Source organism: Aulonocara stuartgranti (genome assembly GCF_965226115.1).
Source record: "Aulonocara stuartgranti genome assembly, chromosome: 17".
Lineage (NCBI taxonomy): Eukaryota > Metazoa > Chordata > Actinopteri > Cichliformes > Cichlidae > Aulonocara > Aulonocara stuartgranti.
The window spans coordinates 40,426,975-40,442,580 of record NC_138953.1 but is presented as its reverse complement, the minus strand read 5'-3'; the positions used below and the strand labels follow the sequence as shown (position 1 = coordinate 40,442,580).

Sequence of the window (15,606 nt, the reverse complement as noted above, 5' to 3'; positions counted from 1 at the left end):
ACCTCGCTATGGTCTTTAGCAAAGACAGCTCTCTCCCTCCCTCCACATCGCCAATCCGGTCGTAAAGTCTGACGTCACTAGTCGTGTCTGGACCTAAACTCCGCTGCAGGTCCATATATCAAACGATCACTGTGGCATTACTGAGAGTTGAAAAACTGTCTAAAGTCTTTCATCTTTAATAAAATGATCAGCGTTCTGCTCTACCAGGTATAACAATTGAGTTTAACATCCAGGCATCCATGAAAACGGAATTTATGACATTTAACGGAGTTAGAAGTTAGCAGGGAGTTAGCTCGCTAGCTTCTATCTAAATACAATATAGCATGTCCTGACTGCGGGGTTTTGGAAACAAATTAAAACGTACAGCTCTGTTATCACTTCCAACATAAATGACAGAAAACTAAACAGCAGTGACGTTTGTAGGGTTACTGAAGTTGGGCTAGCTGGTATATAATGATGTGCTACGTGACCGCTAGCGACACAGCTATGTTAGCATAATATAAACAAGCTAACTTTTTTTCCACTCGATAAAAGTTAACGTGAGTGTTCTCGGTGGTCAGGAACAAATGTAATCGCATGGCAGGATGCTGTAAAAGGACCAAACTTCAGCCAGGAGAACAACTGAGATAATCCATCCACAATACCAGGTTAGTCATTCATATACTGCTGCATGGGCTGGGCTGTAGTTACATCCTAAGGTTTTAAAAACTGAGCTTAAATAAATGATTAGCGGTAATAAAAGCCGAGGGAGGTCAACAGTGATCACTGACTGTTTTAGGAGCTTTTTGAGATTAAATAGAAGAAAATACAAAACATTAAACATGTTAACAACACAAAAGCCATATTAAACGCAGACTACTTTAGACCCGGAAGTAGGATTCGTCACGTCATCACTTAATGACCGGATACCACTGTGGGATAGATCTGCTCCTTGGTGCTCTACTTCCCACTAGTCGCCTGTACAGCCTGGCCAAACCTAAAAGTGAGGCCATGGAGCGGCATAGCACAGACTCATTAGGAGCCGGAATAATCTATCCATCCACATCGCTGCCTGAGCTGCGTTTTTTTCTTCGTGAAGACGAATGATAAGTCTCTGTCTGTGCACACACTTTCAAGGATTAAACAAAATCACCATTAAGTATCCTCTTCCACAGCTGTGTTCCGCCTTTGAACTTCTCCAGGGGGCTACTATGTTCAGTAAGGTGGATTTAAGGAATGCTTAACATTTGGTCAGGATAAGGGAGGGAGACAGCTTTCAGTACTCACCTCGGACATTTCGAGTGCTTGGTCATGCCCTTCGGTCTCACCAACGCCCCAGCAGTTTTCAGGCATTGGTCAATGATGTATTGAAGGATTTCATTAACCACAGTGTTTTCATGTACCTAGACAACATTCAGATTTTTTCAAAGTCTTTGGAAGAACACAAGAATCATTCTTGCAGACCTGCCAGACCAATCTTGTTAGAGAACCAGATGTTCGTCTCTCATTTTTTGGGTTTATTGTGGAGCAAGGTCAGCTTCGGGCTGATCCGGCCAAGATTAAGGCCGTGGTGGAACGACCGGAGCCCCAGACTCGGAAGCAACTGAAGGTTTCTTGGTTTCGCCAACTTCTACGGACGTTTTATTCCAGACTTTAGTGGAATTGCTCTGCCTCTGACATGCTTGACCTCTCCCAAGGTTTCATTTCAGTGGTTTCCAGCGCCACAACAGGATCGGGAGTTGTTGGCCATAAAGCTCACACGAGAGTCTGACTGGAGGGGACAGAACAGCCCCTTAATAACTTATCATGTACACATTGGTAAGTTGTCTTGGTAAGGTTATTATTAATACATGCATTCATTGGGATGTGTGCATTTTGCACAGTGCATCTTTCTATGCAGCCATTGTGTACGTTATGTCTTAGTGTACAAAGGTTGCTGTCCCACAGTACAGCTGCCCATGCTCTGTATGTATCCATACAGCGATGGTCTGTGGGAGAAACCATGAGGTCATCAAACATTAATGTTGGCTTTGTAACGACGGGGAAACAAACCACATCTTGATTCTTCCCCCTCATCACTCTCGCTTTCTCACCGTGTCCATCTACGCTGCCTGTGGTTATAGGAGTCACACTGGATGAGTAAGTCTCCCAGCCGATCAGAGCTGCTGTCTGCTTCTGGACTCGCACGTTGTTAAAGGCAAAAGAGAAATCGGGTTTGTGTGCTGAGCTGCCGTCATCATTTGTATTGCATTTATATTCTCATTTTCCATGAAAAGACACAAAATGATCATAATATAATGGATCCATTTGACTGGATGTATTTGGAGTGATTTTCAGTTGCTTCTCTTATGCATTAGTTTAATATAATGAGGCGAGAGAGCGAAAGCCTCCTAGTGGAGGATGGAGCCACTACCAGTCGATCCCAGAAAAGGCTTACAAGCCGATTAGTAACGTACAGATCGCAGTTCACTGAAAAATAATGAAAATTAATAACTTTTTAACAGTTTTCATACCGTATTTACATTGTTTTTCATACTTATGTCAACTTTTACTGTCAAATCTTGTGAATAACAGCTGCATGGAGTCTTTTGGTGCTGCCTAGGGGGGTCATAGCAGTAGTCTTCCAACCTATCACAATTATTCAAAGTTTAAGGTTAACAGTTGGCAGAATGTAAGAAAGAGTCATTGCTCTGTTGTGTGTGTGAACTTCACAGGTTCCTTAATAAACATTATTCTGTAACCCAGTGGTTCCCAAACCTTTTTTGCTAGGCCCCCCTTTGTTTTACAAGAAAAATCTTCGCAGATACAGACAAAATACTGTTAATCTGACTATCTTCAGGTTTTACACGCTTACATTTACACAGGCAGTTACTGTCCCTCCATTTAGAAAGGCAGAGGCGTCACGGTGTGATTATTTTACGTGTAGTTGTTTTTTTCCTGTGTAATAATGTTCAACATTGCTATCATTACCTTTTCAAAAAATGCCTCTCTGTGCAAAATGGGTTCAAAAACATAAACAGCTGTGGGATGCTGTTTGATTTGGAGAGCCCAGCGCTGCTCCCGACAGGGAAAACCAATCCTGCAGGGAGACCTACCTCGGCACTTGTGCAGGTGAAGCCAAAGGGAAGATTTGCTTCATTATATTTTCTAGTCTTTGGCTTAGAATGAAGTTGGTTTGGAAACATATTCAGCGATGCTTCATCTCCTGCTTTGCGTTTGTGTGGGAGCCCCGTCAAAAACCTGTCCATGATGCTAACAGTGTCCAAGCATTCTTTTTTTTTCTTTTCATACCCCCCCCCCCCCCCCTCTGCAATGGCTCTGCGCCCCCCCAGGGAGCGGGCCCCACACTGAACCTCTGCTGTAACCAGTTGTCTGGTGCTATGTGTTAATGCTCAGTATTCAGAAAAATGCAGAACAGATTTTGCTGTCCATGAATCTCATATTCTGAATATGATGAAAACCTGGATACACATATTCACAGAGAAACACTGGGTGTAATGGTTTGGCCCATAAATTCCCTTTTCTGTTTATTAAATAAATATTGATCTTTCCTTGGAACTGATTGTGAATTGAAACATGCTGAGTTAACTCCTGCTCTTTACTATTTTACAAAACTCTACTGGGATTTCTGTAACGCAGTCAAAGAGCTTCCTGTATTAGTAACAGAGAACATGTACACACAAAGCTCTTTAAAAGAGAAACAGAGTTAGTTTGTATCTGTCAAAATGAGTGAGGCAGCAGAAACCAGGTCACTCGCTTGAAGTCAAACCTTATGTTTAACCTTTGTGCGACAAAACTAGCAAGAGTCTCCTCACCTCACAGCCACTATAGACTCAACCCGACTCCATCTCTGAAATATTACAAAGAGACAGCAAAGGCATAAAGGAGCATTCAGTACACTGGCACTGCAGCTTCTGTCAAATCTCATTACATCTGTTCATCAGGATCATTCTCTGCTAAATAGCACAGAAACCTCAGATTAGCTTTGTAGCGCTGAAAGTCAAACCTCTCCTGGTGCCTGACTACAGTTCTGATAATTTGACATGTTTGTGTGACATTACTGCAGAGTGACACACAAAATAAAGGGTTACCTTATACTGCTCAGGGAAATATTTTTGTCTATGTTTCATTACTCTTGGGGTGTGATGGCTGCACCTAACATGAAGTGAGTGAGTTTGCTCAGCCTGTCTTCAGTCTGTGGGTGCACTAATGAGCACAGAGTGCAGCCACATGTGAATAATTTAACTGTTTCCAGGAGGATGAGAGAACTCCTGGCTGTGTTTCCGTGGCCACAAGAAAACATGTTTCACATAAATAAGCTAAATAAAACCTCGATTCTTAAAACGATGGAGGCTATAATAACCTGACACACAGACACGCGTATGGCCTGGTTACGACCCGGTTTAAATGAGGCAGAAGCTGAATCTGAGACCACCGTTTGTCATCTGCTTGGATATTTTTTACAGTAGTATCATCAAGAACTGATACTGATCTAGTACTTCATTGGAAGGTAACACAATCAAAACCACTAAAATATATGTATTTGTCATGTCCACCTTCAGAAGGCTGCCTGAGGAAACCCAAACCAGCACTAAGCTCCTCACCTTTACTCACATGGCTACCTCTTTCCTGAATTAGTAAAAACAACGTTTTGCTTCCTGAGTTTAATCAAAAGAGGGCGTGTCACTCTAGTACTGGCCAATGACAGACCGGGGGGGGGGGGGGGGGGGGGCCTTTCACTTTCTCATAACATTGAAGGTATGAGAATGGGTGGATGGATGGAGTACTTGTTGAAATGTTACCAGCGTCACTGACTTTCAGGTGTGCTCCTCTTTTATCTTCCTCTAATTGCAGAAATCATTTTGACGTTACAGTTTCAGTTTTTGACACCAAGCAGGTCTGTAATGTCAAGTTTAAATAGGGAACTTGTTATTTTATTGTCATTAAAATTAGACCTCATAGACAGCTGTCCATCGTAAAAGTGCCACACCCACCTGCCAAACCCTCCATGTGTCTATCAAATGAGTAGTTCAGCCAGTTGGGCTCATTTACAGGGAACCTGTGAGATACCTTTAACCTCCCGTAGTATCTAATTTAACCCTCCCCGGGTCTCCTGGGGAATCGAGTAATCCAATCCGAGGCCTTTCCCTGCTGTTTCTGCTTGGACCGTACTGTGAATGTCTTTATGAGGAACTGAAAGGCCTTTTCCTCACAGGGTGACGGCAGATGGTACAGGAAACCTCACTCCCCCACCCCCACCACACTCTCTCTGTAATCCTCCCCTCCCTGTTCATCCTGTTCTCCACATCCATCATTGGTTTTCTCTTTATTCTCATTTTCTGTCTCATACCAGTTTTTAGCTTATGTTTGTCCATTGTTGTTTTATCTGTCCCTTCCTTGGGACGGACACAGCAGCAGAGTGAGCTGCTTCCATAGCAGTACATCCCCAGCAGATCGCGCACCATGCCCATTCACTGTAACCAAGATCATACAACACATATTTGGATTATCAACATCACACACACACACACACACACACACACACACACACACACACACACACACACACACACACAGCATGTTTTCACATCCTTGTGGGGACATGTAGTTGACTGGTGTTGGCCAGAGGGGCCGATGGCGCGATATGGCAGCCTCGCTTCTGTCAGTCTGCCCCAGGGCAGCTGTGGCTACAACTGTAGCTGCCTCCACCAGTGTATGAATGTGAGAGTGAATGAATAGTGGCATTGTAAAGCGCTTTGGGTACCTTGAAAAGCGCTATATAAACCCAATCCATTATTATTATTATTATTATTATTATTATAATACTTTCCCTAGCCGCTTACCCTAACCATCAAAAATAAATGCCTGACCCTAACCCACAACCTAAACCATAACCTAACTGTAACCCTGACACTAAAACCACATTTTGTACCTTTAAACTCGTGAGGACGGATTTTGTCCCCATAAGGGTTGTTGGTCCCCACAAGCATAGTAAATTTCCAATTGTTGGTCCCCACAAAGATATGTAAACACGTACACACACACACTCTTTTATGTGTGATACAGACTTACAGACTGTGTCATTCAGACTCCACCTGAATATGATTTGTGAGGTTTGTTGTAAAGAAATAATTTATAATCACTTGATAAGTCATCCTGTTGCTGTAGCCGTTGACCTCATACCTCATCTTCTCTGCCCTCTTTCCATAAATCTGCATAATGATGCAGCATGCTATTATGGAAGATACTGGAAAATGAGGAGATGAAGGGATGTTGCTGATCTGGCTAAACACTGAACGCTGGAGCAATATTAGAGCACATGCCAGAGAGATGAATGAGGACCAAAACATTAGTCTCAGATCTGTTAAGTTTGAAATTAAATGTGAAAGGGAATCAGATTTGACCGTGCAAAGTGATGGGCAGGTAATGATTCATGTCTTATATTTAACAAGTTCTATATTTATTTATTTTTTAAAAACAGCATAATCTATTTAAAATGGTCAGGACACGATTCATCAGTGTTTCGATGTGTGTCCAATAACAAGGATGCAGAGCAATGAAGAAGCAGCAGTATGTGGTCAGTTTGTGTATTTAGTGTCCTGTCCAGAGACATGTGGACCGAAGGAAGCAGGGTTTGAGGTTAAGATGGAAAAAGTGCGTGTGTGTGTGTGTGTGTGTGTGTGTGTGTGTGTGTGTGTGTGTGTGTGTGTGTGTGTGTGTGTGTGTACACGCTCACTGGGAGCAGCTGGGTGACCCTTAGCACAAGTTTATGCACCAAAGCAAACACAGAGGAGACCTCATCAAAGGGCTGCTGGCGTTTCAATCTCTCGACTGGTAATTGTGAAAAAACTTTAGATATTAGCACTATAAAATAACTTGAGCTCTTTGTTTTTTCCATATGCAGGAGAATATGGGGAGGCAAGCGCATATTAAAATATCCAGGTTCATATCTGGTTATTCAGCTAATTTACTGTTAGACCAACAACACAATGCTAGTTAATCTTCATAAATGTGGAGAAAGATTCTCCTAAAAGTCGATCATGAATTAACTGAGGTTAACCACATTTGTTGGAAAGCTCAGTTCAGTCAATAGAACCTCTCTGACAAAGTAAAGCAGGCTAAAAGAAATCATACAGCTACACATGATTTCATGCTTTAAAGAAAAAGCTGTAAAACAAAGTGACAGCTTTCAGTCTGGAAAGAGTTACAAAAACATTTCTAAGGCTCTGGGACTCCAGTGAACCAGGATGAGAGCCATTATCCACACATGAACCTTCCCAGGAGCGACCAGCCTACCAAAGGTACTCCAATGGTTTATCAACAACTCATCCAGGAGGTCACAGGAGAACCCAGAACAACATCTAAAAATGTCTCACTTGCCTGATTTACAGTCAGAGGTTGTGATTCAACGATAACAAAGAGCCTGGGCAAAATGGCATCTGTGGGAGAGTTCCAAGGAGAAAACCACTGTTGACCAAAGAGAACACAAAGACTCGTCTCGCATTTGCAAAAGATAAAAAAAAAAACATGTTGATGATCCCCAGGACTTTTGAGAAAATATTCTGTAGATTCGTGAGGCAAAGGTTGAGCTTTGTGGAAGGTTTGAGTCCCGTTACATCTGCCTTCAAACTAACACCATTTCAGAAAAGGACATCAAACTAACAGTCGGACATGATGTGTGGTCGTGTGATCGTCTGGCACTGCTTTGCTGCTTCAGGGCCGGATGACTTGCTATAATTAATGGAGCCATGAATTCTGGTGTCTAACAGAACATCCTGAAGGCAAATGTCCAGCCATCAGTTTCTGCCCTGAAGCTCAAGAGGACTTGGGTTATGCAGCAGGTCCACCTCTGGATGACAACAAAAACCAACTGGAGATTTTTGAGTGGCCGAGTTTAAATTTCAAATGTAAATGATTGCGATACTTTGGAATGACCTTAAACAGCTCATCCATGATGGAAAACCATCAGTGTGGCTGAATTAAGACAATTTTGCAAAGCAGAGAGGGTCAAATGTCCCCCACGAGGAAGTGAAACTCATTGCTAGTTACTGCAACACTTGAGTTACAGTTGTTGCTGCCAAGGGTGGCACAGCCAGTTATTAGGTTGTATTGATGCACGCTCAGTCATCCAGGTAAGTAATCCCAAAAGGTGGATTCTGTCCATCTGGACGTTTTCAGTGGGAGAAACGTTTCCTCATCATCAGGTGACGTCTTCAGTCTCAGCTGACTGCAGGTTTCAACCTTATAATCAGGACATTTGAACAATGACTGAAACCAGCAGCACTGAATGAACACTGGGCTGGGAGGTCAGTTCCTTCATCATTAATATCCAAATTGTCGTGATGATTGATCAATAACCATGAGAGAGTTGGGGAATGGCTGCAATCACAGCATTATTAGATGGTGACAGATGGACCCTTAGGCCCCCTCCTCCATTCAGAGATGGTCTTTCCCTTTTCACATAAATGGCCTCCTTGACTCCGTGTCCAGGACGTGTACGTCCTCATCATTGAAAGAGTGATCAACAAACTGACCTCACAGCCCATTGTTCCTTCAGTGCTGCTGGTTTCAGTCATTGTGCAAATGTCCTGATTATAAGGTTGAAACCTGCAGTCAGCTGAGACTGAAGACGTCACCTGATGATGAGGAAACGTTTCTCCCACTGAAAACGTCCAGATGGACAGAATCCACCTTTTGGGAACTACTTACTAGGTTTAGGGGCAATTACTGTTTTTACATTTCGAATACTCATTTGTTAATATGATTTATGTTTTCTTATTTCTTAACATCACAAAAATGACATTTAAACAGGCATTTGTACACAGCAATAAAAGGCTGATGGGGTATTGGTGCCTGTCTGGTGTTCCCACTGAACTTTTATACTTTGAACAGTAGTATTAGTAATACCAGTATCACTAAAAGAATTGGCAGCAATTGTATTTGTGGTGTAGTTGCAGCAGTAATTTGGTAAAATATGGTTCTAATAGGTTGCTGCTTGTAGGTGTCCAACGTGACATGAGGGACTGCAACATTCTGTGCTTCACGGAGACATGGCTGACCCCCACCGTGCCGGACCAGGCCGTAACTCCGTCGGATTCATTCTTTGTGCTCCGCGCGGACAGAACGGCAGAGTCGAACAAAACCAAAGGTGGGGGAGTGTGTTTCATGGTAAACAGAAAGTGGTGTGATGCCAGGAGCATTTCTACTCTCTCCAGCGGCTGCTCGCCACATCTGGAGTTCCTGAGCATTAAGTGCCGCCCTTTCTATCTGCCCCGTGAGTTCACCTCAGTCATCGCCACGGCGGTCTACATCCCACCCCAAGCGGACACAGGTATGGCTTTGTCCGAATTACATGATGTGCTGACCTCGCTTCAAAACAAGGACCCGGGCGCAGCCCTCATTGTAGCAGGAGACTTTAACAAAGCGAACCTCAGACAAGTCATGCCAAACTTTTACCAGCATGTCTCGTGTCCAACGAGAGGGGATCGGATTTTGGATCACTGCTACACGCCATACAAGCAGGGCTACAAAGCGGTCTCACACCCGGCTTTTGGGAAGTCTGACCACAACGCCATCTTCCTCATCCCCCAGTATAAACAAAGCATACGGAGGGAAGACGTGACCACGAAGGAAGTAAAACGGTGGACTGCCCAATCAGAAGCTACGCTACAGGACGCACTCAACGACGTAGACTGGGACATGTTCAGAGCATGCGCAGTCGACATCAACGAGTTTACGGAAGTAGCAGTATGCTTCGTCAGTATGCTAGCGGAGGAGATTATCCCCACTGCGAGAGTCACCACATTCCCAAACCAGAAACCGTGGATGGACAGATCGATCCGCACTGCAGTAAACGCCAGGACCGCCTCCTACAACGCGGGTCTCGCCACTGGCGATATGAGCGCCTACAAAGCGGCCTCATACGGCGTGCGGCGCGCGGTGAGAGATGCCAAACGCCGGTACCGGGAACGTGTGGAGTCCCACTTCCACCAGGGCGACACACGGAGTATGTGGCACGGACTACGCACCATTACGGACTACAAAGCCAGGGACACTGCGCCGATCAACGCCGACTCTGCATTCACCAACGAGCTGAATCGGTTCTACGCCCGTTTCGAGGTTAGCCAGGCGGCTAATGCTATCTACCGCCTGACTACCGAGGACAGTGACGTCATCAGCGAGAGACCGGTGACCAGCATCGCGGAGCGTGACGTCCGAGCGGCACTGAGGAGAGTGAACACAAGGAAAGCGGCGGGGCCAGACGGCATCACCGGCCGTCTGCTGCGCTGCTGTGCTGACCAGCTAGCAGGTGTGTTCACTTACATCTTCAACGAGTCCCTGGCGAAGTCTGTGGTCCCCACATGCTTCAAAAGATCCACCATCATCCCTGTGCCCAAGAACAGCAAACCCTCATCCCTGAACAATTACCGGCCAGTTGCACTGACCTCGGTAGTAATGAAGGTGTTTGAGAGGCTGCTGAAGAACATCATCTCCTCCTCCATCCCAGACACCACAGATCCGCTGCAGTTCGCCTACAGATCCAACAGATCCACAGAGGATGCCATCGCCCACGTCCTACACACCACTCTCAGCCACGTGGACAAGAAACAGGGTAACTATGTGCGAATGCTGTTTGTTGATTACAGTTCAGCGTTTAACACAATAGTGCCCTGCAGACTGTTCACAAAGCTGAGGGATCTGGGACTTAACAGCCGTCTGTGTGCATGGGTGTTGGACTTCCTCACTGGCAGAACTCAGGTGGTGAGGGTGGGCAGTAGGGCTGGGCCATATTATACCGTTCACGGTAATACCGGTATAATGTTAGGCAACGATAGGAAAATGAAACGCGCATGCGCAGTGCCTTTGTTTTCATACGCACATGGCCGATTGTTGAGTGAAACAGATGAACCAGAATTGGTTTGTAAAAATGATGCAACTTCAGTGATGTGGAACTGGTTTGGTGTTTGTCCGTCAGATACACAACAAAGCACATTTTTTTGCAGAACATGCAAGCGGCCGTCGTTATTGTCGTATTTGTCGGACTAAGATGCTCTAAAATCTGGGAGTAATCTGGGTCCTAAACTCCGTATTCTTCAGGTCAAACGAACACTGCAGCATCACTTAGAGTTAAAAACTGTCTAAATTCTTTCATCTTTAATAAAACGATCAGCATCGCTGCTTTACCAGGTGTAACTATAAAGTTTAACTTCCAGGCATCCATGAAAACAAAAGTTATTACATTTAACGGAGTTAGAAGTTAGCAGGAAGCTAGCGGAAGTTAGCTCGCTAGTTTCGCTAGTTACCTAAGCATGATATAGCATGTTCTGACGGAGAGATTTCTGAAAAAAAATCAAACGTACAGCTCTGCTATCACTTCCAACATAAATGAAGACAGGAAACTAAACAGCAGTGACGTTTGTAGGGTTACTGAAGTTGGGCTAGCTGGTATATAATGATGTGCTACGTGATCGCTAGCGACACAGCTATGTTAGCATAACATAAACAGTGAAGCTGGAGGACGAACGCTAACACTTTTCCACTTATAAAAGTTAACGTGAAGGTTCTTCATGGTTAGAGACAAATGCAATCGCATGGCAGGATGCTGTAAACGGACCAAACTTCAGTCAGGAGAACAACTGAGATAATCCATCCATAATACGAGGTTAGTCATTAATATTATAGTAATGTTGTGGAGTTGTATTTTGTCTCGCATCAATTATATCGTCGGTTATATCGTTATCGCAAATTTTCAAATATATATCGTGATAAATATTTTTGGCCATATCGCCCTGCTCTAGTGGGCAGGTGCTTCTCCAACAGCATCACCATCAACACAGGAGCACCTCAGGGATGTGTCCTCTCGCCACTGCTCTACTCCCTCTACACTTCAGACTGTGTGGCCACCCATGGCTCCAACACCATTGTGAAGTTTGCTGACGACACAGTGGTGTTGGGTGCCATCTCCAACAACGATGAGACGGCCTACATGGATGAAGTGAAGAATCTGGCATCGTGGTGCCAGGACAACCACCTCCAGCTGAACGTCAGCAAGACCAAGGAGCTGGTGGTGGACTTCAGAAGGGGTCAGCACAGAGACTACAAGCCCATTATCATCAATGGAGCTCCAGTGGAGAGGGTGCAGTCCTTCAAGTATCTTGGTGTCCACATCTCCTCAGACCTGACATGGGCTGCCCACATTCAGGTCCAGACCAAAAAGGCTAGGCAGCGCCTGTATCACCTACGACAACTGAGGAAGTTCAGGGTCTCTCCAAAGATCCTCAGGATTTTCTATACAGGCGCTGTGGAGAGCATCCTCACACAGAACATGACATCGTGGTTTGGGAACAGCTGTGTGAAGGACCAAAAAGCTCTCCAGAGAGTGATCCGTACAGCAGAACGCTGCTGCAGGATTGCTCTCCCCCCGCTTCAGGACACCTACACCAGGAGATGCCGGACTAGAGCAGCGCAGATACTGAAGGACCCGTCCCATCCTGGCAACAAACTGTTCCAACTTCTGCAATCTGGTAGAAGGTTCCGCATCTTCCGGGCAAGGACAGAGAGACTCAAGAGGAGCTTCTATCCCCAAGCCATCCGTGCCCTAAACACACACACCCGCCCTCTCACATCATCTATAACTGACTGAGACAGGACTCTTCCAGACACTAAACCAAGGCACAATGTACATTTCAATTCCTTTAATTTTAAATATGTTTATATTGTCTATCCTGTAAAATAGTCAGATGTCTATTCATATTAATGTACAGAATTCACCTGCTTGCTGCTACTACTGCACATGCACAATGTATATACTATATGTGTATATATATATATATATATACATATATATATATATATATGTTCTTCCTCTACACCACCCCCCCCAATTTTTGCACATGTCGAGGAGCGTGTCAGGCTACATTTCACTGTGTGTTATACTTGTATAACTATGCATGTGACAAATAATAAAGAACCTTGAACCTTGAACCTTGAACCTTGTCACTGCTGACTGTGTTGTTGTAAAGCAGCTGCATGTAGCTACAGGAGTTGTTAGATGATCACACAACTGTACATGCATCGTGCATGGATTTAAGGGTTTATGCCCACAGCTACGTCCTTATCGATCCATTACTGTGAGGTGACACTCAGAGGCATCATGGAGACAAACCACACATAGTTTTCCAAGCTGATGGAGATGGAACAGATCAGAGCTCTCTATGGAGGCATTCATCTGATCACTGAGAGCTCTGACTGTGGGCTGCCCATTACTGCAGATGGTAGGCCATCAAGGCCATTCAGGCATCGTCAAAGGAAGGCACAGCTGCAGCTCACACACACATATGCACATATCACCACACACACACACACACACACACACACACACACACACACACACACACACACACACACAGTCTTGTTCCATTTTTGACTCGAGCCAGTAACTTCCATCAGAAAGCTCATCCTCCTTGCCTTAACACGCAGCTCGCCTGTGAAGCACAGTCAGAGGCAGAAGGACGGACCTGGACTTTGAATATACAAATCATGGTGGGTGTTTGTTTAAATGCAGGAATTAACATTTGCATAAGCAGTACTAAAACGACCATGTCTCATATGGTCCTCATAGGTTTCGCCTGACTCTATTTTGATAGATAAGCTACACTTTATAATAGCAAACAAAGGTGACGTGACTCCATAGTGCAGCAGTTTACACATTCTTCTAACGAGCAAAAGATCCCAGGATCACAAACAAATCCCTCATATGTGAAGCTACGCTGTGTCAGTGAGGGAGTAACTTGGCTCCAGTTCCTGTTGATGAAGTAATGTGGACAGTACCACAGTCTGTACTGTCCTGATCATCTGCACATACTTGTTGTACTATAGCACAGTTAACATTTTTGATTTGCAATGCTGCATTACTCATTCACAGAGTGTCACATACTGCTCTTTAGCTCCTTCCTTAACAAGCAGCTCTTCCTGTTTCACGCTGAGTGCTTGGCGAGCCCGTGCACATCCTGAAACGATTATGTCATATTTTGCAGGAGCAGGTTCACACACACTGCTGCTCGGCGTCATAGTCAACATGCAAATAGCATGACAACAGGCCCTAACCCTGAGCCATGCCCGTGGAGCAACATGAGCTTCCAGAACAGGATGATTTATATTGTGCGATCATTGACCACAGAGCAGCCTGAATCCTTTCCTGCGACTCATGTTCCAGCACATCCATCGTGTTTCTGTCACTCTAACGTCTGTGTCATTCTTGTCTTACCTTTCCGGATGCTCTCTTCGATTTCGTGGTCGAAGGCCAGCCGATGGCATTTCCTCCACAGCCCCATGTTGGTGGAGTTATACTGCCTACTACATTCATCTGCGGCGCTCATGGCGAACAGCTGCCGTCTGTTCCGGGCCAAAAGCAGCTTCTCTTGCCATCGGGACACGCTGCTCCGGCTGGCCCGCAGCGGTAGGCTGTTGTTGGGGATGTAGATGAAGCCCGGGTCCTTGCGGCGGCTGGAAAAGCTTCGGCACCGCTCCCTGTACCGTCTGGCGTCTGTCTCGTACCAGTGGTCGGAGCACATCGCCACGGCCAGCATGCCCAGGGCGCAAAGAGAAAGAGAGAGGCCGGCGTAGAGCAGTAACTTCCCCGCAGCCATGCTCGGTTCTGTCACAGCCGCATCAGCACCTCGACAGACGGACAGCTCCTCTGCGGCTTCCCCACCGCTTCAACTCACATCACCTCTGGAGAGCAGCGTCGGGACCATCCTCCGGGTGACCTTTATGTACAAACGGAAGGCGAACCTTTCCGGCGGCACAGTCTGCAGACAAATACGTTTAATCCCCGGACGCGGAGGTTTTCGGTGATAAAGTGCCCACGTCCGTCCTGCGTGCGCGGCGCTGCAGCACCTCGGCGGAGAGAAAAAGACGCTTATCTCATTTCAGCTCCCAGCCACGGATCCGTCTGTCTGATAGGGCGACACCATCAAGCACAAAACACATCAGCACGCCGCTAAGGGTTTAGTTAAACATGTAGTAGGCCATACGTGACACGAACCACTGCAGAACCCACCCACTGACAGTAACGATGAACGAGGAAGAGTGCAAACATGCAACGAGTGATTTATACAGCCGTATTTACCGAATGTAAGGGTGCGATTGAAGGAGCACGAACATGCACCACCTATAACGTGCAGCTCATAGTTTAGAGAACCAACCTGATGTGTCCACAGAGCCCACGCAGCCGCAGCCCACCAGCCAGAGCACAGCGCAGGGGTATCAGCGCCACAGTCAGCATCCCCAGCACGTCTGAGGGGATGACGGCAGCTGCTACACATCAGGCCTGTGCGCTGACCAATCAGCACCCGTCTGTCTGGAGCAGCGCCGTCAGCTCACGGGCTACATGACTACAGCTGCCCGCGTGAAATCTCCAGTCAGGTTTGATTTTTGATTCGGATTCAACTTTATTGTCATTACAGTTTGAATCTAATCACACGTGCAAGAGCAGTAAGAGCAATAGGAGCAGATTATATACCAATACGGGTAGGAATAAAGGTGGGAATATGAACAGATTATGTACAAATAAGTTAAGTATACAGATGTTTATATTGCTATACAGACGGGCAGATTTACAGGTAT

At 45.5% G+C, this 15,606-nt stretch overlaps 2 protein-coding genes across 4 annotated transcripts in view; one reads left to right on the top strand and one right to left on the bottom strand.

The window, feature by feature from the left end:
- tmem178bb (transmembrane protein 178Bb) overlaps window positions 1–15,606 on the bottom strand; it is an 83,453-nt gene that overhangs the window by 57,234 nt on the left and 10,613 nt on the right. The window contains exons 1-2 of one of the 2 annotated variants that reach the window (XM_082510394.1): window positions 15,186–15,281; window positions 14,246–14,936 (exon numbers count right to left, since the gene is read on the bottom strand). In XM_082510394.1, coding sequence (XP_082366520.1) covers window positions 14,246–14,627 — 382 coding nt within the window. In that variant the 5' untranslated portion in view covers window positions 14,628–14,936; window positions 15,186–15,281. Of the gene's footprint in view, window positions 1–14,245; window positions 14,937–15,185; window positions 15,282–15,606 lie in introns of those variants that run through there. The other variant, XM_082510395.1, reaches the window with a different exon arrangement.
- Window positions 9,375–11,827, top strand: LOC309692152 (uncharacterized protein). Of its 2 annotated transcripts, XM_082510392.1 has the most exons (4): window positions 9,375–10,288; window positions 10,487–10,591; window positions 11,555–11,641; window positions 11,778–11,827. In XM_082510392.1, the coding sequence occupies exons 1-3, from the start codon at window positions 9,421–9,423 to the stop codon at window positions 11,617–11,619; spliced, it is 1,038 nt and encodes a 345-aa protein (XP_082366518.1). In that variant the 5' UTR covers window positions 9,375–9,420; the 3' UTR covers window positions 11,620–11,641; window positions 11,778–11,827. The 2 variants fall into 2 exon arrangements, with proteins under 2 accessions (XP_082366518.1, XP_082366517.1); XM_082510391.1 differs by having other exon boundaries at window positions 9,375–10,591.

Excerpts from the sequence above, each read along its gene's own strand:
- LOC309692152 (XM_082510391.1), top strand. The coding sequence starts at position 9,421 with ATGCCAAACTTTTACCAGCATGTCTCGTGTCCAACGAGAGGGGATCGG. Across the intron at positions 10,592-11,554 it reads CCACGTGGACAAGAAACAGG|AGACAAATGCAATCGCATGG; the intron begins GTAACTATGTGC and ends CTTCATGGTTAG.